The sequence below is a fragment of the Macrobrachium nipponense genome, chromosome 15 (genome assembly GCF_015104395.2).
Source record: "Macrobrachium nipponense isolate FS-2020 chromosome 15, ASM1510439v2, whole genome shotgun sequence".
NCBI classification, from domain to species: Eukaryota; Metazoa; Arthropoda; class Malacostraca; order Decapoda; family Palaemonidae; genus Macrobrachium; species Macrobrachium nipponense.
In genome coordinates, this window is record NC_087208.1 from 34,650,549 (window position 1) to 34,675,612 (window position 25,064).

At 36.4% G+C, this 25,064-nt stretch overlaps 1 protein-coding gene across 3 annotated transcripts in view; it reads right to left on the reverse strand.

Moving 5' to 3' along the window:
• Positions 1-25,064, reverse strand: part of LOC135227080 (hemocyte protein-glutamine gamma-glutamyltransferase-like) — a 72,427-nt gene continuing 47,363 nt past the window's right edge. For 2 of the 3 annotated variants that reach the window (XM_064266916.1, XM_064266918.1), the window contains exons 2-14: positions 10,656-10,777; positions 9,834-10,040; positions 9,564-9,694; positions 9,016-9,157; positions 7,779-8,005; positions 7,072-7,249; positions 5,981-6,235; positions 5,320-5,501; positions 4,732-4,971; positions 4,227-4,367; positions 3,434-3,589; positions 2,276-2,415; positions 1-1,556 (exon numbers count right to left, since the gene is read on the reverse strand). In XM_064266916.1, coding sequence (XP_064122986.1) covers positions 1,409-1,556; positions 2,276-2,415; positions 3,434-3,589; positions 4,227-4,367; positions 4,732-4,971; positions 5,320-5,501; positions 5,981-6,235; positions 7,072-7,249; positions 7,779-8,005; positions 9,016-9,157; positions 9,564-9,694; positions 9,834-10,040; positions 10,656-10,777 — 2,269 coding nt within the window. In that variant the 3' untranslated portion in view covers positions 1-1,408. Of the gene's footprint in view, positions 1,557-2,275; positions 2,416-3,433; positions 3,590-4,226; positions 4,368-4,731; positions 4,972-5,319; positions 5,502-5,980; positions 6,236-7,071; positions 7,250-7,778; positions 8,006-9,015; positions 9,158-9,563; positions 9,695-9,833; positions 10,041-10,655; positions 10,778-23,174; positions 23,327-25,064 lie in introns of those variants that run through there. The other variant, XM_064266917.1, reaches the window with a different exon arrangement.

The following is a 25,064-nucleotide window of genomic DNA, read 5'->3' on the forward strand; positions in this document are numbered from 1 at the left end:
GACATTTCCATTTTATTCCTACAAAGCTTCTAAGAGTAGTAAACATCATGAAAATTTTGTAGTATAAAATTTGTCAAATACTTCGAGTTATACAGTAATAGTACTATATGTGAACTGATATGATCAGTCTTACTCTAGAGTTCTGAATAGACCTCTATCAGGTTTGTCCGTACTTAAGTTTAAGCGTAGCAGCTTCTTGTTACAAAGAGATACAAAACCTTGGTCAAAATGGCCATATAAAAATAGCAAAGTTATGTTAGATTTATTGCTCACTTACACACCTAGTGCATAAAATCTGGCAAACATTCTGAGAGGTTTGTTTGCTTTTTAAGTTTTATTTTAATCCTAAAATCTCTACGCGTCAAACCAACGAGAAATTTGGCAATCAAATATAGACCTACAAAGTTCCTCTCAAAATCTCCTATTGCACTCGTCATCTGGGAAAATAGGTTTTGTTACTGTTAAACTAATTATAACAAAAATCAAATTCTGACAGGAATAAAGATAAGCATATTATTCTCACTTTACGACTAACTGAATTCACACAGTCTCTTAGGAGCACAACAAAGCTTAATTAAAGGAACAAAGGCTTCCATCTTTCCAAGATTGTTCACCCACGATTAAATCCGTGAAAACACGACCAAACACTTGGCATTTGCTGTTTAACACTAAGATCTCCCGTATGAGAAAAACAAATAAAAGAAAACGGGTTATTCAACCTCCTCATTCACATAAAAGAATACTTTGTATTTTGTACAATTCATTGTGAAAAACGATTTCACTTACATATGGCAACATCACAGTTCCCAAAGCAAGGATTCAAGATACAAATATAATAGATGGGAAATTGTTTCACACATTTTTAGTTAGTTGTGGGATATGTCTGAAATCGTATTTTGTTGCAGACTAATACTATTTTTATTTGCAAATACGATACGTATCTGTATGAATGCATACATATGACTTGCATCTGCTCTGACAGAAAAGGGACTTTTTTATGCTTGCCTGAATTTGAATTTGCCTGGAGAAACTGAAAGATTACAAAAAACGTATAATTTCTGATAAACTAATAAAAACACAATAACATCGGAGATAAAATAAAAGGAAAAAAATATTTCTAGAAAAGAGTATAACATATTTCTGACTAAATTTTACCAAAACTTTGGTACAGTATTTAGATAAAACATATACTTTGGCAGGGATTTATAGTAGATGAAGACAGAGAGAGAGAGAGATAGAGAAAGAGAGAGAGAGAGAGATTAGCTAACCAAATTCATTACCACATGGCACATTAACAAATCATGAACAAACACGATAAGAGAAGGTTGGTTGCAGCTGCCTTTTTGACATTAAAAAAAAAAAAAAAAAAAAAAAAAACTCCTCATCTCGGTTCTCTCTCTTTTCTCATTTATTCTTCTTTCTTGATCTGCATGGTCTTGTTTCCTGAAATGTCGAAGAGCTCCTTGGAGTTGAAAGAGGCGATGATCTTACGCTCTCCGTGAATACGCGGAAGGAATTTGATGGAGTGGTTGAATTTTCCTTTTGGTGGAACGGCCCTGCAAAGAAAAATGGGGAGACAGTATCAGCACAGGAGCTAGGAAGTGAATTTCTTTTTTTAAAAAGCTTACTGAAGATCTTGTCAACTAAAGAAGGGTAAATTGCCTGAAGACAAGAGGAAAGGGGTATTTAACTTGATCAATTCAAGACAGAAATGAAATCCTTTTCCTAATAATAAAAAAAACTTCCTATGGGCTGGTTGACAGTTTTGCTTCACACGACAGCTAAGACAGAATGATTGATGTACTGGATTCAAAGGCAGAAGAATTGACTTTTGTTTACCAAAGCTGGAACTAATTCATGTCAGACAAGAGCCTCCCCGGAAACGCCATTCACCAAGAAAGTTGAAGTTGGCAAATGTCAGTGTCAGAATGATGTCAGTATTACCTCAGAAACGCTGATAACATTTAATATATATCACAAGGGGCGAGAAGTAGGATTATGAAGGGAGTAAGTGGCACTTCCTCTGGATTAGGTGCCATCTCACCCATTTAAGTTGGGCACTGTGCCAGGTTTGGGCAAGTGCCAGAAGAGCCCTGTGGCTCTTGCAGGCTGCCTGTAAGACGTATACACCTTGTACCTCTCTTCCTTCTATTTAAATGAATAAGAGGGGGATTGAAAGATAATATTTCTTTGTGTTGAACCTGGACATAAACATGTTTTCGGTTGATGATCGTGAACGACAAGGAAAAACAATGTAAGGAGGTCTTCGTCTTACTTCTCTATGTTGACAGCTCTGGGCCTCATGAGACCAGGACCGTCGACGCTGAGATGGCACTCTGTCAGGGGCATGTCGAGTGGGTTGGTGAAGGTGAAGGACACCTCGCACAGCTTCTTGACCACGCCCTCATTGGGACCCTAAAACAAAGGAAAAATACCGAATGAGAGCCATTACTATTACGCACATGCAAACTAAGAAATAACACTGGTGGAAAACCCTGCAACAAAGGAGAAATACTGAATGGGAACCATTACATATATTGGAGTAATGTATGGGTAAGACCCACTACAAACTAAGAAATAACAATGGAAGGGAAACCCTTACAAAAGAATTACATCTGGATAAGAGCCACTGCAAAAATGAAATGACATAAGATTGGAACCATTACAGCTAATGGATTACCATTGGATGAGAAATATTACTTACTTATGAAACCACGGAATGTATTCAAGTCTTACTCAAAAATAATTCTTTGTAAATGTATTTTCGACATGCATTTTTAAGTGTACAATTATTGCTTGAGAAACACTGCTAAATATTAATATATAAATGTTTCTAGTCACAATATAACATTCAATATTTAACCACGAAATAATCTTATGAAAATATAATTACAAGATATGAAATTTTGATAAAACTGGAATTCACTGAAAATAAAGACAACAAAACTTGAGAGAGAGAGAGAGAGAGAGAGGAGAGAGAGAGAGAGAGAGAGAGAGAGAGAGAGACGAGAAGAGAGAGAGAGAGAGAGAGAGAGAGAGAGAGAGAGAGAGAGATGCCAAGAAATTTAGTCCTCAGCTAATAAATAATTCTCCAAAGATATATTTACAAGATATGAAATTTTGATAAAACTGGAATTCATTGAAAATAATGACAGAAACAACTGACAGAGAGAGAGAGAGAGAGAGGAGAGAGAGAGAGAGAGAGAGAAGACGAGAGAGAGAGAAGAGAGAGAGAGAGAGAGAGTGTGTTACAAGGCGTTAAAGGAGTTACAAGGATTAGGATGTCTCAAAGACATATTAGTCCATCCGAGGAGACATCATGTGCTCACCTATCTCTAGGAGTAGGTTTTAGTGTTCATTCACAATGTCCTAATGAGAGGGAGAGAGAGAGAGGGGGGGGGGGGGGGGGGGGGGGGGGGGGGGGGGGGCTTACCTGGATCGTTAACCTGGGCTTTTCCACCTGGAAGTCATCCTCATCGGTCCAAGTTTGTCCAGTCTGCTGCACACGACAGATGGCATAGATTTTGAGCATGCACTGTTCCACCAACTTCTTCCAGTATTCATTGTACTGCACAGTCATGGCAATGTCCTGTTTGGGCGGAAATACACAGTTTACTTAATCAAAAGTTTTTGATGTGTATTCAGTGTACTCAGAATTGGTTATCTTTTGTTTCACCGTCTACTGAAAGCATAAGAGTACGACATGCTTTTCATCATAAGTTGTATAAATTGCGCTGAAAAACACAACTTACTTAATAATAATTTTTGGTATGCATTTTATATAGTGTAATCAGATTTGGTTATCTTTTTTCCACCGTCTACTGCAAGCATAAGACTAAAACATGTGTTAATCACAAATGCTATCAACAACCAGGTTACAATGCAACTGATTCTTGCTCTAATAAATTAAATTTATCACCATTTTTGCTGGTTTGTTAAAAAAAATGTAACACTTTTTATGGGTAGCAAGATGATACATATCATGAAAGTTGATTATCTTCAATATTTTGGACAAAAACCATGACACTTTTTTACTTAATAAAAAATATGGGGTTGGCTGTTTGTTCCCCTGTGGACTGAAGATGTAACAGTGAAAATGGTTTACCAAATCGTAATACACAAACTATTCACTACTTTTCGACTTTCATGGCTCACGGTCACAAGTTGCAGCATCTAAAGCTAATTAAGTTACTCTAAACTATTAAAGTTATTCTAAGTGATCCTACCTGGGATTGCTTGGGTCCAAGAGCAAAGTTTCCTTCGGCCTTCTTGACGAGAGAAGCGTTCACACCTGTGTAGTAGATGGAGTGAGCGCTCAGGTAAGCAGAGATGTTCCTTGGTTCGTCTGATTCGTTACGGACAACAACCTGAAAGGATGTTATTATTATTATTATTATTATTATTATTATTATTATTATTATTATTATTATTATTATTATTATTATTCAGAAGATGAACCCTATTCATATGGAACAAGCCCACCAAAGGGACCACTGACTTGAAATCTAAACTTCCAAAGAATATGGTGCTCTTTAGGAAGTAAGTGAATGTATACAGAAATACAGAAAGAGGAGATCTTACTTATTGAAAAGTAAAAAACGAATAAATAGAAAAAATGTATTAAAATCTCTGGGGGCTGTTCCACAGTCCAAAGGTGTGAGGAATAAAGGACTTCTGGAACTGAGAAGAAACTTTCGCATTTTTACTCGTTAGAATCTTGGAGGCACTCACCTTGACCTGGAAGGGTTGGCCGATGGTAATCTTGTCAATTTCGATGATGTCGAAGACGCAGTCTTCCTTGATGTCTTGCCTGTACTCGTAATACTGCTGGGCGCGTCGGGATCCTCTGATGGCGTTGTGGACGGCCAAACGCTCGGCAGCAGAACCCTCGTTGTTCTTGTAGTCCTCGATCACGTCTTCTTGGTCAGCGTCGCCGGTGTCGTCATCCTCGTTGGGCTTCTTGGTCAGAATCTGCATGAAAAGAATAAGAAATGAATAATATACATTTCAAGGTGTTTTCAATGAGAGGTCACCCTTCATTTTGATAGCTAGAGCGAATGGGAAAGAGAAAGGATTTGAGAACCCCGTTTTGACAGAAGAGGCTGAGAACCCCGTTTTGGCAGAAACTCCGTTTTGATAGAAGAGGCAGAGCATTTCTGTCAACTAGGGGACACACTGAAGTTGACAGAGTAGCGAGAAAAAGCGGGTTAGGGGGTTTAACCACGAAATAAGCGACGGACAAGACTCCAGAAGAGGAAAAGGTTTATGTCACACGAACTGCAAATTTAGGAATACGTAAGTGAAATGATTATCGGTTACCTGACGCCCAATGTGGAATTGGTTCATCTTCATGCGGCTCCATCCCCAGTCACTTGCAGCGTCTTCTCCCCAGTGCATGACGTCAGCGTTGACCTCAGAGAATACGAATCCTGTGTCGTAGTTCAAGCCGATGTCTCCTCGTCTCACTGCCACCAGTGATACTGGTCCACACTGCATCTTATCTGGAGGAACAAACAAACAACTTTTGCCAGGGTCTATTACAATTGTACAGTAAAATGGTGTTTATTAATATCCAAGATCAGTGGATTAAAATCTACATTAATGATTACCTCAGGATCATTCTATCACTGCTGATATGGTTATTAGCTTAAATGCAGGTGGTCAGATAATATAGTTCCTTATATCTTTTGGAAAATGTGTAAAAGTACAAGTTCGATCACTGCTCTGAAGGAGAAAACCTAATAACACCCACAAGACACTAGAGCCTACATTTTCTCGAAACAAGAACAGCAACTCTGTATTTACTAGCTTTCTTTTATCGGCAGAGTCTGGAATCTTGTCTGAATGTTCAGCTTTCAGGATTCTTAATGATCCTACTCTCCTATCAGATGCCAGGCCTACTGCCTTCCTTTCTTAGGTTTCAAATATTGTCCATTTCCTCACTCATTTTCCCAAACATGGAAAAGGGACTGTAACCTACGTTCGCTCTCCTCCTGTGGTGTAGCATCGATAGCTTGCCAGCCTCCGTAACCTGGTGGGAGATCAGGACGGGCCATCCACACGTCATTCCACACGTGGAAGTTCCAGATGGAGTCCCAGTTTTCACCGTCTGGGCCTCCTGCCAGTTCGTTGCCAGTTTTGTCGAAGAACTTGTCGATTGTGAGGGAGGAGTTGGTGTCGTGAGCCGAGACGAAGTTGGTGACGGAGCGGCAGGGGATGCCCAGGGCACGACAGACTGTAAATGGAGAAAAAAAAAATGAGTTCATCTCTAGGTCACTTAGATTCTTACGCCAGGTTTGTCCTTCAAAGCGCCAGACGTCTGAATGTTTTTCTCCACTCTCTTCTGCCGAGTGTATTTATACACTGAATTCGAATCTTGTTAAATAATATATTATTGCTATTCAGAGGGAAAGCCCCTATTCATATGGATAACGTCCACAGGGGCCGCCACTGACTTGAAATTCAAGCTTCTAAAGAATATGGTGCTCATTTGGAAGAAGCTACAGAAGCTAATAGGAAATACAGAAAGAAGAAATCAGTTATTACAAGAGGATAAATTCTAAATAAATATTTACAGAATTCTGAACTTCGTGAATATGAGATCAATGTAACAGTTCTGCACCTTCATTCAAGTGAGGCTCTAGAAGTCATTCTCTTAAAAATGTCGCCTGTCTCAGGACTGAGACTCAGGAATTTCCATTCAAATGACATATGATTCAAAACAGAGACTCAGGAATTATGTCACTCCATATTGAAGACTGGGGGTCGGGAATTGTCATTCAACATTCCACTAACACTATGTCTTAAGACTGGGGATCAGGAATTATGTCATTCCAAACTCAGCTGACACTATGTCTTATGACTGAGACTCAGGAATGATGTCATTCCATATTTAACTAACACTGTTTCAAAACAGACTCAGGAATTATGTCACTCCATATTCAAATAACACTAAGTCTCAAGATTGGGGATCAGGAATGATGTCAATCCAGACTCAGTTGACACTGTTTCAAAACAGAGACTCACTAATGATGCAATTCCAAATTCAACTGACACTTCTATTTCCCTTACTTGTCGTTGTGACGGCGGAGAACACCCAGCACTGTCCATACTTGACAGGTTTGTAGCCGTTCTTGACATACTCCTCCAGGATCCTGACGGAACCTGTCCATTTGAAGGGTGCCACGCCGTCACTGTACTCTCCGTCCCAGCGGCCCTCGAGGATGCCACCTTCGTCAGTGTCATTCACCTGCGGAGGGAGGGAGGGTTCGTCAGGGGTTGTAATTCTTAACAATTGAATCCAAAATTTATGGTGACATTGTTCCATTAACTTGTTAGAAGGCAGAGATTTGAATGGCAAAATTTTTTTCTTAAAAACTGCATCCAACATATCTGGTCAGATAGTTCAATTATTAACTTTTCAGAGAGAAATTCAAACGATAGCCATTTTCCTTAACAACTGTATCCAAAATTTATGGTAGAAGAGTTCAGTAAATTTGTTAGAGGACAGCCATTCTAATGAGAGGGAAACTTTCCTTAACAACTGTAACTTAAAAATTCTCGATATAATAGCTCAGTAGACGTATCAGAAGACAGCAATGATAATGAGATATAAAATTTTCCTTGACAACTGTAATCCAAAATATGAAATTTATGGTAACACTTCAATACTAAAAAAGTGACATTGGAAACCATCTCCTATTAAATGCTATTCCCCAAGAGAGAGAGAGAGAGAGAGAGAGAGAGAGAGAGAGAGAGAGAGAGAGAGAGAGACTCACCCCGGCTGAGATGCCACGAACGACTTTGACTGGATTTCCTCTTTCACTGTCGACAATTCGACTCAGTTCGAGGATGTACACCGACACTGGAAGTACGACGTCGTCGAACTGGCCGTAGGCCCAAGGACGACCTCGAGATCTTTTGTACGCTCCGACGTAGACTTTGCCCTTGTCATTGTTGATGTACTCCTCTCGCTTCTTCTCGTCTTCCATGTACACTGCATCATCTGTGGGACAGTTTGTAAATATTAGAAGTGGACTAGACTATTTTCAGATGCAAATGAGTATATGAATTTCTTATATTTTGAGGAAACAGATGCTTCATGCCGGTTATTAAAGAAACGAGTCATGTGTAGGTCAGTTTGTCAGTATTAGAGGTGGACTAGACTATTTTCAGATGCAAATGAGTATATAATTCTTTTTTATTTTTTGAGGAAACAGGTCATGTGGAATAGGTCAGTTTCTCAGTATTAGAGGTGGACCAGACTACTTTCAGATGCAAATAACTGTGACTCTTATTTTTTTGTATATTATGGTTTACTAAGTATCATTCAGAAGACGAACCCTATTCATATGAAACAAGCCCACCGAAAGGAGCCACAGACTAGAAATTCAAGCTTCCAAAGAATATGGTGCTCATTGGGAGGAAAGGGACCCCACTTATTAAAAAAAGAAAAATTTAATTAATAAAATAACAAACGGATAAAAATGATTTAATGTAAAGAGACCATAGTAGATTCACATCAACCGTGCATTAGATGTCTAGGCCAGTCCCTTACGACGCTCCTGATTGGCTGTTGATAAGCCAATAACAGGGCTGGAAACCCTCAGTCTCTCTCGAGAGTTCACATAGGCAGGATGTATGTTCCACCTCTCCTGAGGGATACTTTTGAAAGACGTATCCCTCAGGAGAGCTGGAACATGCATCCTGCCTATGTGAACTCACGAGAGAGACTGAGAATTTCCAGCCCTGTGATTGGCATATCGACAGCCAATCCGGAGCGGAGCGTCGTAAGGGACTGGCCTAGACATCTAATGCACAGTTTAAGTGAATCTAATATAGTATCATGGCAGTTATGTATTGTACCTTCGTTTGAATTTCTGAAGGCAAAGGAAAAGACAGAAAAAAAGGAGAGCTAGGCTTATTAGAAGAAATGGGCAGTGGGTATGTTACCTTTGCTCCAGAGATTGAACAAGACGTAGGCTTATTAAAAGAAATGGGCAGTGGGTATGTTACCTTTGCACCAGGGGTTGAACAAGACGTAGCAGTCTGTTTCGTCGTGGAATACATTCATGGCCGCGGATTGGGTAGTGTCATGGAGTCCAGAGCGAACATCCAGCCGCCAGATGCCGACCATCGTACTGGCAGGGATGTAGACCTGAAGGAAATCAGATCGAATTATTTATAGGTTTCAAGTATCTGAAATGAAATGTTACTAATAGGTGTATTAACTGATGCAATGATCTGAAACTGAAAAAAGCCCACACACACACATAATGGTATTCTTTTATGTAAACAATATGCCTGTGGTAAAGAGAGAGAGAAAGAGAGAGAGAGAGAGTTCCTTCTTTTCTTGCACGTCTAGATGAAGGAAAAGACAAAGGTAACATTTTTAAATTACGGATTTGTATGTCTTTATCTTCGGGCTAGACTTCCATGTTAGACTCCAAATGACACGGAAGATACGCGCAACCATTAACTTCCATTCTCTCAAATGCTCTATATGAAGAAGAAGAAGAAGAAGAAGAAGAAGAAGAAGAAAAAGAAGAAGAAGAAGAACCTACCTGGACCACGAGATCCTTGCCACGGGTACCTGGATCAATACGGCAGTCCCAGTCATCCTTGGTTCTGGTGAACTTCTCATTCTGAATAGGTACCACAGCTAAAGTTCCCTTCTGAACGGCTGCTTTAGGACCTGTAAAAGGAGTACGTACATCTGTTAGGAAGGCAATTGTATGTAACAAATTTCTTCTGTTTATCAAGGATAACGGAACATCGCGACAAAATGTAGAGCCTAAAACTTTTGTTTATCACAATATGTTCCCGGAACTGACCGAACTTAAAGTTGAGGACGACGCGATGCTTGGCGACATCGAAGTCGTTCAGGAACCTGATGGCCAGGTAGAAGGTCTGCCCTCGTCGGAGGACGGGTTTGGGGTCCTTCTTGTCGTGGATGAAGTCGAACTTGATGGTGTTGTGGGTGCGGGCGTTGTCCTTGATGTACCAGTGGATGCGCTCCACTCTCAGGGCGTCCGAAGGGGCTGGGGGGATCAAGGGGGAGTTAGGGATTTGTTATGGTAATGTGCTCTCAGGTTATTTTGACTTGATTCGAAAGTAGCCAAGATGCACATTATGTACATCACGCGCTAAGAACTTAACCCGAAAGCTATATGTTTCAGGTCATTAAAATTATATATATACGTATATATATATATATATATATATATATATATATATATATATATATATAATATACATATATATAATTCTTAAAAGGTACCAAATGTACACCTTCGACATCTACTTTTCAAGGTAACACAATCAAGGTGAATTCTACCTTCCATAATATCAAAACAAAGGTATATATATACACATATATATGAATTATACTTCTATTTTGATATTTAGAAGATAGAATTCGCCTCAGTTGTGTTATCTAGAAAAGTATAAAAAAAAAAAAACATATGTTTGGTGACACTGAAGACAAATATCTTATTTTTCAGTACGTACACTGGAGAGTATTGTATGACTAAATGATCTGTCACATCTATTTAACCGTTCCGAGGACAGTTACAAGTAAATCCTAATATAAAAGCTACAAGAGAGAGAGAAGATGAGCAGAGAGAGAGAGAGAGAGAGAGAGAGTAGCTACTTACGTTTTTCGGCCTCCTCTTCATCGCGAATACGCCGATCGAGACTACGGGCGTAGTCCGATCTCAAGCTGCTGATCCAATTGTTGTAACCGGTTCCATTTCGATCTCGGTTCATTTTGGCTGGTCTGTTCGGGGAACAATAATAATAATAATAATAATAATAATAATAATAATAATAATAATAATAATAATAATAATAATAATAATAATAATAATAACGCCTAAAAAACAACAATATTATTTAAACTGTATAGTAAAAAAATAATAAATATAATCATAATTACAATTGCAATCATTATATTGAGACTAAAACTACAAAATATTCCATTGTTTACTCCTGTTTGTGACTACTGCACAAACATTAACAAAGATTCCATGTTGTTTACTTCTGTTTGTGATCATTGCACAAAAATAAACAAAGATTCCATTTTGTTTACTTCTGCATATGATCAGTGCACAAAAATAAGCGAAGATTCCATTTTGTTTACTTCTGTTTGTGATCATTGCACAAAAATAAACAAAGATTCCATTTTGTTTACTCCTGTTTGTGATCATTGCACAAAAATAACCAAAGATTCCATTTTGTTTACTTCTGCATGTGATCAGTGCAAAAAATAAACGAAGATTCCATTTTGTTTACTTCTGTTTGTGATCATTGCACAAAAATAAACAAAGATTCCATTTTGTTTACTTCTGCATGTGATCAGTGCACAAAAATAAACGAAGATTCCATTTTGTTTACTTCTGTTTGTGATCATTGCACAAAAATAAACAAAGATTCCATTTTGTTTACTTCTGTTTGTGATCATTGCACAAAAATAAACAAAGATTCCATTTTGTTTACTCCTGTTTGTGATCATTGCACAAAAATAAACAAAGATTCCATTTTGTTAAAATAAACAAAGAATCCATTTCGTTTACTTCTGTTTGTGATCATTGCACAAAAATAAACAAAGAATCCATTTTGTTTACTTCTGCATGTCCATGCAGTGCACAAAAATAAACAAAGAGTCCAGTTTTTGTTACTTCTGTTTGTGATCATTGCACAAAAATAACCAAAGAATCCATTTTGTTACTTTTGTTTGTGATCATTGCACAAAAATAAACAAAGAACTCCATTTTTTGTTTTTTTTTACTTCTGTTGTGATCATTCCACACAAAATAAACAAAGATTCCATTTTGTTTACTTCTGCATGTGATCAGTGCACAAAAATAAACAAAGACTCCATTTGGTTTACTTCTGTTTGTGATCATTGCATAAAAATAAACAAAGATTCCATTTTGTTTACTCCTGTTTGTGATCGGTGCACAAAAATAAACAAAGATTCCATTTTGTTTACTTCTGCATGTGATCGGTGCACAAAAATAAGCCAATGAATTTATTTGTTAACAGTTTCCCCTTTCATTTCTCAACGTCGTTTTCTGACGTGACGTGACATCAACACGTATCTTACGAGGGAGGAGATTTGAATAGATAATTAAAAGATTAAAAGACGACACAAACGTAAATACAAAATGACGAGCATCAACTATAATAAATAAATAATGGCCAGGTCACATTGGTATATAATTCTTTCCTTAACTTTTTCGTATCATTATTTCCCACCTTCTCGTGAATATATATATATATATATATATAATATATATATATATATATATATATATATATATATATATATATATATATATATAAATAGAAGAATGAAGAAGAAAAACGGAAATGCAAAATGACAAGCACCAACTATATTAAATAAACACAGGCCAGGTCTTTTTCGAAATCATTACGTACTCGCCTCCTCCTCATTAAGAACCGAAAGTTGTGTAAGCAAAAAGGGTTCTTGCTCAATTCTCCTCCTCCTCGTAAGTCACACTCAAGCACTTCCAAGATTTGTGCAGCAATCACTCAAGGATCAGTAAACAAATCACTGCGTTTGGACCATCCTGCTAATAGGCAACGCGCTTCGAATTCAAGAATATACGGGTTGATGCAGTATAGGCGTAAGAGGTAAACAGTAAAATTGCGAGTTTATGTACACAAGTATATTATTATATCCACTTATACGTATGCACTATGTAAAATATTACATTTAAATTACAAAGGCCTCTAGATTCTGACTGAGTTCACCAATAAAAACAATGAACCTACAACTGATTCTCTCGGTACAAAAGAAATCTCCGAAGACAAGGATTTATTCCACTGATAACAAAGACCATTCCTCAGTGAGGTGCTTTCACTTCTCTCTAAATTAGAAGGGAAAGTTACTTTCCTTCCTTTCCGTGACGGGAATTTCTCATTATGCAGAAGACGACGTTTCCATCACTCTTATAGAAAGTGATAAACTTTCCTTTCATACGTAAAAAGAATATTTTTTTCTTTTTTTAACAAAGGAAATAAAGTTTCCCTCTTTGCATCATGAAATATTTCCTTCAGAATATAAATACTAAAATTTCCTCTCTATTATAAAAGTCATATTTCTTACACTCTTTATGAAAACAACCAAATTTCCTTCAATCATTACAAAAAAAGACTAATGAACTTCCTCTACTAATAAGTAGTATTAATGAGTTTCCTCTTCACACACTTCTTGTATCAGATTTTAGTTATAAGAGAACGAATCTGAGAATTGTTTTCTCGCATTAAATAAAAACTACTGTGGCTAGAGGGCTGCAATTTGGTACGTTTGATGACTGGAAGGTGGATGATCAACGTACCAATTCGCAGCCGTCTAATCTCAGCAGTTTTGAAGATTTAAGGGCGGACACTTTAAAAAGAGTGAGCAGAGCGAAGTGCGGACGGATAGACAAAGCCGTCAAATGAGTTTTCTTTTACAGAAAACTGATGAAAAAAAAAATTAGGTTTGCGAGTTCACTCGCTGCCCGAGGCATTATAGTTTCACTCACTAAAATGGCGAGAAATGAGAAAGCCGGGTTTCGGCTGGTTTGCAGACAGAGACAGTTAGATTCCTCTTCTTCTTCTTCTTCTTCCACTGAAAACGAGATGCAAGTTATGGGTTTTCGCATAATCAAATTCAATCTTAATTTCGCATCCGTTGGCACTGCATAGGAGGTCCTAGTGAGTCTATTTGCATGCTGTCTGAAGAGCTCTCTCTCTCTCTCTCTTTGCATCTTTGTATGTATGTATGAATCTCTCTCTCTCTCTCTCTCTCTCTCTCTCTCTCTCTCTCTCTGATAGATATATACTATCATATATATTATATTAGATAATATATATATATTATATATATAGATTCTATCTATATATATATTATATATATATATATATATATAATATCTAACATATATTGGATATACAAGTGTATGCATACAAATTAGCATTCCTATATCTTTCACTAAATACATATTGAACCCTCCTTTCTCTCTCTCTCTCTCGGGCGCGCGCCATGTGCTAGTGACAATAACCTACCACATACACAAAAAAAAAAAAAAAAAAAAAAAAAAAAAGAAAGAAAAAAAAAATCCCCCTCCCGGGAAGCAGCTAAATACTTTGGGGGGCTTTGCTGGCAGTCATGGCATGCCAACTGCTCCATATGTTTGTAGCTGTCGGTTTGAATGTTCTGATAGACACAACCTCCTATCTTTTAGGCGCGGGCGCATACACACACACATGAACGCGCAGGCGCATGCACATGAAAGCATTTCCTTTGGCAAGCATTTGAATTTATCTATCAAAAAAAAAAAAAAAAAATATATATATATAATATTATATTAGATATATATATATATATATATATTAGTAAGTATATAATTGTATATGCACATATATATTATTTTATTCCACAAATGTCCTTTAATATCTAATTCGCTCTACCTCGGCATTAATACATTTTCATACATGTAAACCGAAGGGGAATTGTTTAGTTTATAATAATATATCACATATATACAAATATTATAATATAACAAAATGAGTTTAAAAGTTTTCTTTCTTTACGAATAAGTAATTTTTAGGCTCATTTCGCATCTCTCTTTCCTCTCTCTCTCTATCTCTCTGCTCTCCTCTCTCTCTCCTTCGCAAAGTAAACTCAAAGGAATTAATTCCTCGCTAACTACTCCAGCTTCAAAAAAAAAAAAAAAAAACAACAACAAGACAAGACCCATCAAGATACTATCTTAGGAAGCCATTTCCTTCGATAACAAATCTCACAAGACTATCAAGTTCAGAATATCCCCCCTTCCTCATTCCGTACAGGCAACTGCGATTTCAGGGATGTAGGCAATAGTTAGAAGTCTATTTTGGTGGGGGGTAAACAAGACGTTGTCGGGTGTACACAGTATATTATTGTTCGGAGAAATTCGTTCCAAGACAACACAAAACAAAGGGGGCATTAAAATCCTTCGGAATGTTCCGCTTTGATCTGAAACGGCCAATTGTGTATTTTGTCGTCTGTTCGAAGAGTTAATCTTTCAGCTTTGTCGCTGAAGAATGGTGGGAAAATTCCTAAGAGATTTGTCTGAACCCCTAATTATTTGCCTAATTTCAAGATACGTTCCTGGTTCGATCCCGCGGAAGGAGGAACGATACGGTTCGTGAAATCGTATTGCTGCCCACGTACTATCTATCCACTCATTTAATTAAAGACAGGTTCTTGGTTCGATCCCAAAGAAGAAGGTACGATACAGTTCGTGAAATCGTATTGCCGTCAACTTACTATCCACTCATTTAATTAAAGACAAGTTCGTGGTTCGATCCCAAAGAAGAAGGAACCATAAGGTTCGTGAACCTGTATTACCACGATCTCATTACAGACACGTTACTGATTCAATCCCATACAAGGAGGAACGATGAGGTTCGTGAAACCCTATTACCGGCATCTCATTACAGAGACGTTCCTGGTTCGATCCCGCGGAAGAAGGAACGATAAGGTTTCGTTCCGTTAAACTTACGATACCTTCGGTAACATACATTTTGAATGACGTCCATTAAGGTAAGTCAGCTGATGTGGGTCGCAGCCAAGCATTGCTACCACCATATCATAAGAATGGGAGTGAGTGGCTCGCGCGATGCCATTCTCTCTCTCTCTCTTTAGAGGAGAAGGAAGGAGACTATTATCGAACCTTTTTCTTGGCGGCTCAACCTCAACCCTCATTATGTATGAGTGACAGTGGTAGGTCTCCCAACCTTAGCAACAAGGACTGAAAGGGTTATGGTATGACAGACCGAAAGTATATATATATATATATATAATATATATATATATATATATATATATATATATATATATATATATAATCTAACTGTCATCGGTTTTCGTAAATTATGGATTTTTTTTGCGCCTTACGAATCTTAATACTCATAATATACAGGGCACATTTACAGTCTCATTCTTCAGAAAATGGCCCAATTAAATGTAATTATTAAAATAATCTTCATTTTGTCATGCGGTGGGGTAATTTTTTTTGGTTTCCGGTTAGGTCCTTACCTCATCCCTATTTTCGCTAAAGAGGGTCAGATCCCACACAGAACTGAAATCCTATGTCATTCCTTATGTTTTAAAAGGTTTTTCACTTTATTAAAAGTCCCGAAGACGCAAGAAAATTAAGCTAGATATAACTGAACATATTGAGGTTGTTCGCTTGATAAACGAGCCCCGATGTGGAGAGAGAGAGAGAGAGAGAGAGAGAGAGAGACTCCCTGAAGTCCTCAATCACGTAACCCAACGACTTCCACCAAAGGTGCGTCCGGACAAAAAGTCCTAGAAGAGGACTTCTCGGAAAGAAGAAGAAAAACAAATAAAAACATTATAAAAAGAAACGAGAATAAGAGGATGATCTTACGTGACAACCCCCCTCTTTTTTTTTTGGCGGGGCTGCGTGGCCTCCCACCACCCGACTGTGCTTTTCGAGATGTGGCGTCGACACATCATCCTTCTTACGTGATGTAGAAGGGAGGTTACGGTCTGGGAATGTTGGCACCGTTCCTACTGATAGGTCTTGATATATATATGCCCTCTTCTCTCTCTCTCTCTCTCTCTCTTCTCTCTCTCTCTCTCTCTCTCTCTCTATATATATATATATATATATATATATATATATATATATGGTTTTATTTCTATAATATATAGACATATATTATATTAACATATATAGAAATAAAAACTGTATCATATTATTATTATTATTATTATTATTATTATCATAAAGAAGATGAACCCCATTCATATATCGAACAAACCAACAGGGACCATCGACTTAAAATTCAAACTTCCAAAGAATATGGCGTCCATTTGAAAGAAGTAACAGAAATTATTAATGCAATTACAGAAAAACAAGAGACCAGTTATTATATAAAAAAACATATATTAACAAATTAATCAATAAACAGAATACAATAAACGCAAGAAAACTATAAACTAAAAGGAGAATTGCTTTAGGATAATGAAGCGTGCAATGCATCTTCGCTTGAATTTTTTTTTTTTTTTTTTTTGTGAGTTTTTGCTTGAATTTTGTTTGAGTTTTCGCTTGAATTTTTTTTTGAGTTTTCGCTTGATTTTTTTTTTTTTTTGAGTTTTTGCTTGATTTTTTTTTTTTTGAGTTTTCGCTTGATTTTTTTTTTTTTTGAGTTCGCTTGAATTTTTTTTTTTAAAGTTTTCGCTTGAATTCTTTTTTGAGTTTTCGCTTGAATTTTTTTTTTTAGTTTTTGCTTGAATTTTTGTTTTGGTGGTTTCGCTTGAATTTTTTTTTTTTTTGAGTTTTGCTTGAATTTTTTTTTTGAGTTTTCGCTTGAATTTTTTTTTTTGAGTTTTCGTTTTTGCTTGATTTTTTTTTTTTTGAGTTTCACTAGAACTTTTTTTTTTTGAGTTTTCGCTTGATTTTTTTTTTTTTGAGTTTCACTAGAACTTTTTTTTTTTTAGTTTTCGCTTGCATTTTTTTTTTTTTTTTTTTTTGTTTTTTTTTTTTTTTTTTTTTTTTTTTTTTTGAGTTTCCAACTGCAAGACATCCTCAGGAGAGCGTGTTCCGAATATCTCCTCCGACAGGAAGTCGTATTTAAGATTAGAGATCTCAGCTGCTTGTGTATCTTGTATCATTGTGAAGAGGGAACATTCTATCACAGGAAAAGTTACGGGGAATGTTGATGAAGCTAATCTTTCTCTAAAAGCCCCATTTCAACTTGAGTGCAACGTCCTCAGAGAGACATCAAGAAAACAAGATAGTTAAATGAGCAAGTGTTGCAAATTGAAATCAAATGAATTTACTTGTTGCGAATTGGGAGAGAACGTGTCTTTATTTGTTGCAAATTGAAATCAAATGTATTTGCTTGCTACAAATTGAAATGAAATGTATTTACTTGTTTTAAATTGGAAGAGAACGTGTTATCATTTGTTGCAAATTTAAATAAAATGTATCTACTTGTTACAAATTGAAATCAAATGTATTTACATGTTACAAATTGAAAGCGCGCATGCATTTAATTGTTGCAAATTGAAAGAGCGCATGTATTTACTTGTTGCTAATTGAAAGAGCGCATATATTTACTTGTTGCAAATTGAAAGGGTGCATGTATTTATTTATTGCAAATTGAAAGAGTGCATGTATTTACTTGTTGCAAATTGAAAGGGTGCATGTATTTATTTATTGCAAATTGAAAGACCACATGTATATTTACTTGTTGCAAATTGAAATAAAAAGTATTTACTTGTCGCAAATTGAAAGAGCACATGTTTTTACTCCTTGCAAATTGACAGATCAAGAAAAGAAGGACTTCTGAGATAATATCCTTTTATATTATGAGGCGTAGTAGGATTAAGGATCTATTGCCACTGAAGAATAAGTCGCGCATTAAGGTATAAAGCTCTTGTACAACTTACATACCTTTTGGACGTAAATGCTTAAGGAAACAGACTGTGGGGAAATATTGCTTCAATAAGAGCTTATGCCATTGCAAATGGCAACATTATAAAAACAACTCATTCTGACGAGGATACAACACAAATAAAAGAAGGAAAAGAGCAGGAAATTATAATATGTGAGTAAAGATTAACTTTACCCTTGATAAATGTAAGTAGTACTGTAAAGTTAAATTTTAAAAAATTCACGTAAAGTGTGCGTCGGTGGAGCAATTAATTACACTTTATACATTACCTCACAACTTTTAAATGGCAAGTATCAACAAGAATGAAATCTTTCTATTTAAAGAGAGAGAGAGAGAGAGAGAGAGAGAGAGAGAGAGAGAGAGAGAGAGAGAGAGAGAGAACATTACATTAGCGTAAATAGAACTACATTAACTCCATCCTCAATCAAGATAAATATGTCTGATAATCTTACATACTCATTAGCGACTCACAGGCCGAAAAGGAATTTTTTATTTTATTTTATTTATCTATTTATTTTTTTTAGGAAGTTAAAAAGGTCTGTTCTTGCTTTATCTACAACCCAGCCCCACCACACATGGCGATAATAATACTTAGGGTGGAAAGTCTTAGCCTTGCCAGAACTTGCCACAGAGAGAGAGAGAGAGAGAGAGAGAGAGTGTGTGGATATGCATGCAATTCTAAGAAACTGTCTCGTGCAAAGTTATTAGTTAATTAAGGAGGACAGCACTTCACCATCAGATCCAAATAGAGCAAGATTTAAAACAGTTATACCGGGATGATATTTACACCCGAGGAAGACATAGTCAAGACTAGGTGACTCTCTTGAGGTCAGGTCCTATTCTTGGCCAACAAGAAGAGTGTGATGATGCGCACCACTCAGCATGCGCACGCCTTCTGCATCCTAGCATAATTTATGATTATTCGTGAACCTTAATTATTGAAAGCAGACTCGATGGTCGGACATTTTTGTTAAATGGTTATGATATATATATATTAAAAATCAGATAAGACACACACACACACATATATATATATATGTGTGTGTGTGTATCTAAGTATGTATGTATGATGTATATACAAATATATCTATTAAATTAATATTAAATATTATATATATATATATATATAATATATATATAAAACAATATAGTTATATACCTATATAATATATTATATATATTATATATATTATATATACATATATTATATATTATAGGATATATAATATAATATATGTATATTATATGATATATATATATATAGTTTTATATTTCTATATATGATATAAAACGTTATATATATATATAGATATATATATATATATAATATATATATACCTATATATATATATATATATACATATATATATATATATAAACGTATGTATAGATATATATCTTTATACATTATACACACACTTATTTACATACACATATATACATATTTACTTGCGCATACATAAACATACCAACATGGAAAACCATTTAACAAAAAAATATGCAATCACGCAATGACAATATGGCAACATTTCTCCAGCGCAGAAAAAAACCTAAATCATTGACCGTAAGATTAAAAGTTTAATGAAATAAAAAAAAAAGTTAATTACGTTTATGAAATTTCTGGGCTAAATATTTTCTTAGCCTTTTCTCTGTTCTAATTAAGCTATTGACTGTGTTTTTATTCTCTCTTGCATATATTCTATCACAGCGTTGAAATGAGTTTGGTATTTCTATCTGAATCAAAAGGTATTATATTACTGAAGCCTCCATGATATCTTAATGGGAAAAAGATTGTATTTATCGTAAATTATAAAATGGAACAAAAAAAGGTACAATAAAACTTCACATTCACTTCCAAGAATAAAAAAAATTTGAGATGAATAATCCCATTTATAACCAACGAAGAGTGACTTCCTCTTGTCGTTTGTCTCTGTCTGTATGTCTGTCTGTCTGTGTCTCCCCCACTCAGCCACCAGACTTATTCTAGGAACAATTAATTCGCTACGACCTGCCACCTGATGCATCTGTCACATGGTACTAATCTTAAACAGGGGTGAAATTAATTGCTTTTAGGATACAACCTTTGTGCATTAAAACTGTGTGTGTATGTATATATAATATTAGTATATATATATATATATATAGTATAGCCTACACCATATACATCACGTAATAATAAAATAATAATACAAATGACGTAACAAGAAACACCAGCCAACATGCAATTTTATAACAAAAGTCACCCGCCCCCCACCCACCCCGCCACATTGTTATTCAGTAGCTACGGACTTTAATTTGTATCTGTCGGAGACAGGCATTCTCGGGCAAGAAAGGATTTTCTCAATGACAGTCATCACCGCATACAACAGCCAAGGCCCAATTTTGTAAGCCAGCCAAATCCACGTACGAAAACATCACAACATACACTTGTTGCTAATTGAATATTTTTTTTCTTTTACCACTTCGGCCTAGCTTATAACTCCCCCAAACCACCATCTCTCGCATGCACACCTAATAGACCTGCCTCTCCTCCACCTTGCCAAGAGAGAGAGAGAGAGAGAGAGAGAGAGAGAGGACCGGCCCGTTCATTGTCAAGGTCACCTGCGTTGCCGGCCGGCCTGATGAAGAGAGGAAGAAAGGGCTAGACGAGGGGTGAGAAAAGAGGAGGGGGTTAGGAGGGGGTTGGCTGGTGGTACGGGGAGGATGGGAGGAGTATGGGTTGACTGTCTCTGGAAGCGCTCTCTTCTCTTCTTTTGTTTGCTGGCCGACTTCTGTATCTGTGCATTCTTCCGTTCATCGATAAATGCAAGTTCAAGACGTTGCCGCGTTTACAATCTTCATCTTCCTGTTATGAAGCTTCGGACAGGTGTTTATGTCAGGCTCTGTTAACATGTGCGCAAGTGTTCACTGGCTCTATGGGTGTCGCCTTCCTAACAGCCAGTGAGAGAGGTGCGTCCATTGCCCTCCTCTGGAGTACTATAGTCTAGTTCTTAGGAGGCGAGTCAATCCGGATGCATGCATAAACAACCATTAGCCAGACCTCTTGAATGCAGACTAAAACAGGTCACAGCAAACCAGTCAGAGAGAGGAGAGAGAGAGAGAGAGAGAGAGAGAGAGAGAGAGAGCATACAAACAGGTTTGTTTATGCCTTTATGGGAATATTGCTTCAGGTCGACCGACCAGACTTGTCTGCATTGAGACTAACCGGCTACATATAAGTCGATAATGCTTACTAGCGCCATAAATCTGCAGTTCAATGCAGTCTCAAGTATCTGATGCCAATTATTCTTTCTTATATATGAGATACATTATTGCTAAAAAGCCTTGGGTTTTTGCAATAGATTTGGGGATTATCACAGTCTATGCTATTGAGCATCTAAGTACTATTGGTTATGTATCACATGAGTGTTGTTAGACCTAACGATCGTTAAAATGATACAAACGAATAATAATGACATCGAGTTACGACATAAAATGTAAGAAGCCAGATGCCATATGACCGTCCTCTTCACAATATGTTTCAGTCTTCAAGTTTTTAATATTGTAAAATGTGAACACACGAGAGAGAGAGAGAGAGAGAGAGAGAGAGAAGGGCCACGGTTTCAAAATTGACCTTCCGCGGACGCAGAATTAACCCGTAATTTGCATGATGATGAAAGGGTCTCTCACCACCAAATAGATTTCATGACTGGAGACGAAGAAGTTACAAGTGTCGCCTTCTTTGGCACGACTTCGAATTGACGGGATAATTGGAGCCCTGTCTTTCTGAAGAGGCATTCATGAGGTCCTTCCTCTCTCTCTCTCTCTCTCTCTCTCTCTCTCTCTCTCTCTCTCTCCCCAGAGAGAGGTGATGTAAGCGCTGCTTGCATTGGCGACAAGGCATGAGCGGATGAGTCTAGTGCATGCACTGGCGAGCGGTCAATGTTCATAAAGGTTCTTGAGAGTTCTCAAGGGGTTCGTGAGTTGTTGATAATAACATTTCTCCGTCGCCTGTCTATAGTATTCTTTATCCTAGTCATTACCTGTCCTACTGTTACATTAATATACTTTCAGTTATATAAAAAAAAGGATACATTGGCCTTGTTTTAAACTAATGGAAGGAGACGCTACAGCACATAGGCCTAGGCGGATGGGTGGGTCTGAAGGTGACGCCCATCAACGCCCAGCCTTCCCGACTTTATATGCAACACTGGGTGAAAACGCCCCTTATAAGCAATATTCGACAGCAGTTGCTCGAATGATTCATGCGTCGGCATCGAGATGCTGCAATGGAAAAAACCTTCAATGAGATTTGCTTGTTGACAAACCGCGCAGATTTAGACGAGACAGGACTACGCCCCTTTCCACCTAAGCCGGCTCCTTCTCACCTGCGGGCGAGTCTCTTTGCATATCGGCGGCGCTCTAAGTCGCCTTAAGATGTATTTGTCGAAAGAAGATGAAAAAATCTAGCTTTCTATCCAAGAAAATGAGAAAAGAAAGACAAATTGTGAGACGAAATCCGCGACGCTAGGAATATTCGCAAGTACAAAGTCGCGACTGAAAGGGTTGACACACTTCAGAATTGCAGTTTCTCTTTGTGTGGGAATTTCCCAAGTATAAGTCAAACAACGAAAAATTTAAAATAAAATCATAGACAAACAGATAGAAATGAAACGTATCGCAAAAAACAACTGACGATGCAAAATACGAACCTTCGCTGGTAGTATAGAAGACGAAGAAGGGAAGGTGTTACACAAGGTTTGTTCAGAGGGCACAATCACCTGCCTCTCCTCGACACAATGCTAGACTGACCGCCCTCCGCAAAGTTACCGGGGTATTTATATGGTTGCCCTGGTACCCTAGGGCACCGTATACTACACAGTAGATTCGCCCAACCCAGACTGTTCGCAGACTTCCCGCCTTAAGACTTATGTCATCTCCGATTCTGGCTTCGAATGCAATTTCCGCTTAAAAAATTTTTTTTTCCATTGTTAATTATACGTCATGGTGAACCGAATAGAACTTTTGCGTAATTTACGGAGAATGACCCAGAATCAACTGATTATTATTAACTATTTATAACAGATTTTTTAAAACCGTAATTTTAGCATCTCAATAAATGATCTGTTTTTAGAGCACAAAACAAACCACGCCCCGAAAATCTTGGCTAACACGTCAAGCAGTGCCAAGTCCTTCAGAATTTAGCTCTTTGTTGATGTTTACTCATTAGTATCAACAAACATGCTTATGCGTGCTTGCAAACAGACACACATACGCACATGCATGTGCATAATTTTAGGAGTAATTCTCTTACATAGTTATGTATAACACGAGGGAGGCGTTTATAATTTACGTGGTTCATATTTTCGTGCCTTGAATATTATATCCCTTCTGTTTAAAAGTTAAAATTTGAATGGTATACTTTAACATACGCGTAGCATAGAGTTGCATTTATTCTAACTTATAATGAATTCTCTCGCGACCCACGTGGACCGAAATAAAATTTTAAAAAATCTAAGAGGCAAAGTGATTGAAAGTTATTCCTTGAAATAAAAATAAAAATAGTTGTGAATTTGAACTAAAAATATTACCTTTAGCAAAAAAAAAAAAAAAAAAAAAAAAAAAAAAAAAAAAAAAAAAAACATTCTAGGACTAACATCCCATTCAGAAAAAAACTCGCTATTTGCCTGATTTTTATTGCTTTCGTAAATTGATCTCTTGATCAATTTCATGTTTTTTTTCTCTCTCTCTCTCTCTCTTGGGACTCAATTCTTGGCCGAATTTGCAGATTATCTGATGGTTTACTGAGAGAAATTTGCAAATGTTTATTTATACTAATAAAAATATGTCTAATTTTTTCACTTATAATAATTAAAATGTCTATTTTTTTGTAATTTCTAACAGTAAAAATATGTCTTTCTAAATTTTTCATTTATAATAAAAATATGTCGTTCTATTTATAATAATAAAAATGTCTCTATTTTTCATTTATAATAATATAATTTATGTCTTTCTAATTTGCTATTTATAATAATAAAAATATTTTTCCAATTTTTTATTCATAACAATAAAAAAATGTTTCTCTAATTTTCCTAATTATATTAATAAAAATATCTTTCTAATTTCTTTACTTATATTAATAAAAAGTCTAATTCTTTTAATTTATAATAAAAATATGCCTTTCTAATTCATCAGAAAGACAATATTCATCATCGCAATAACCTATCACAAATATGGAAATGCAAAATGAACCCACATAAAGATAAATAGAAATAACTAAACGTACAATGTGAGTAAATAAAAGGAACGTTTAATGAATAGATTAATAAGATAAAAAAAACAAATAATTAAAACTGACCTCCCTCTGCGTTATCAGATTTCACCCCAAAAAGGAGTTCTTGAACTGCTTGTATAAATAAGCGATGCATATAAACGCATATATGCAAATAAATGATATTACATGCGCGCACGTACACGGAGAAAAATCTTACGAGTGAAGATATGAATAAATAATGAATACTTCTTAGATAGTCAGCAGGAGTGAGGACAAGAATATCTATAGGTAATGTATATATGTCTGCAATACCTAAAAAAGACATTTC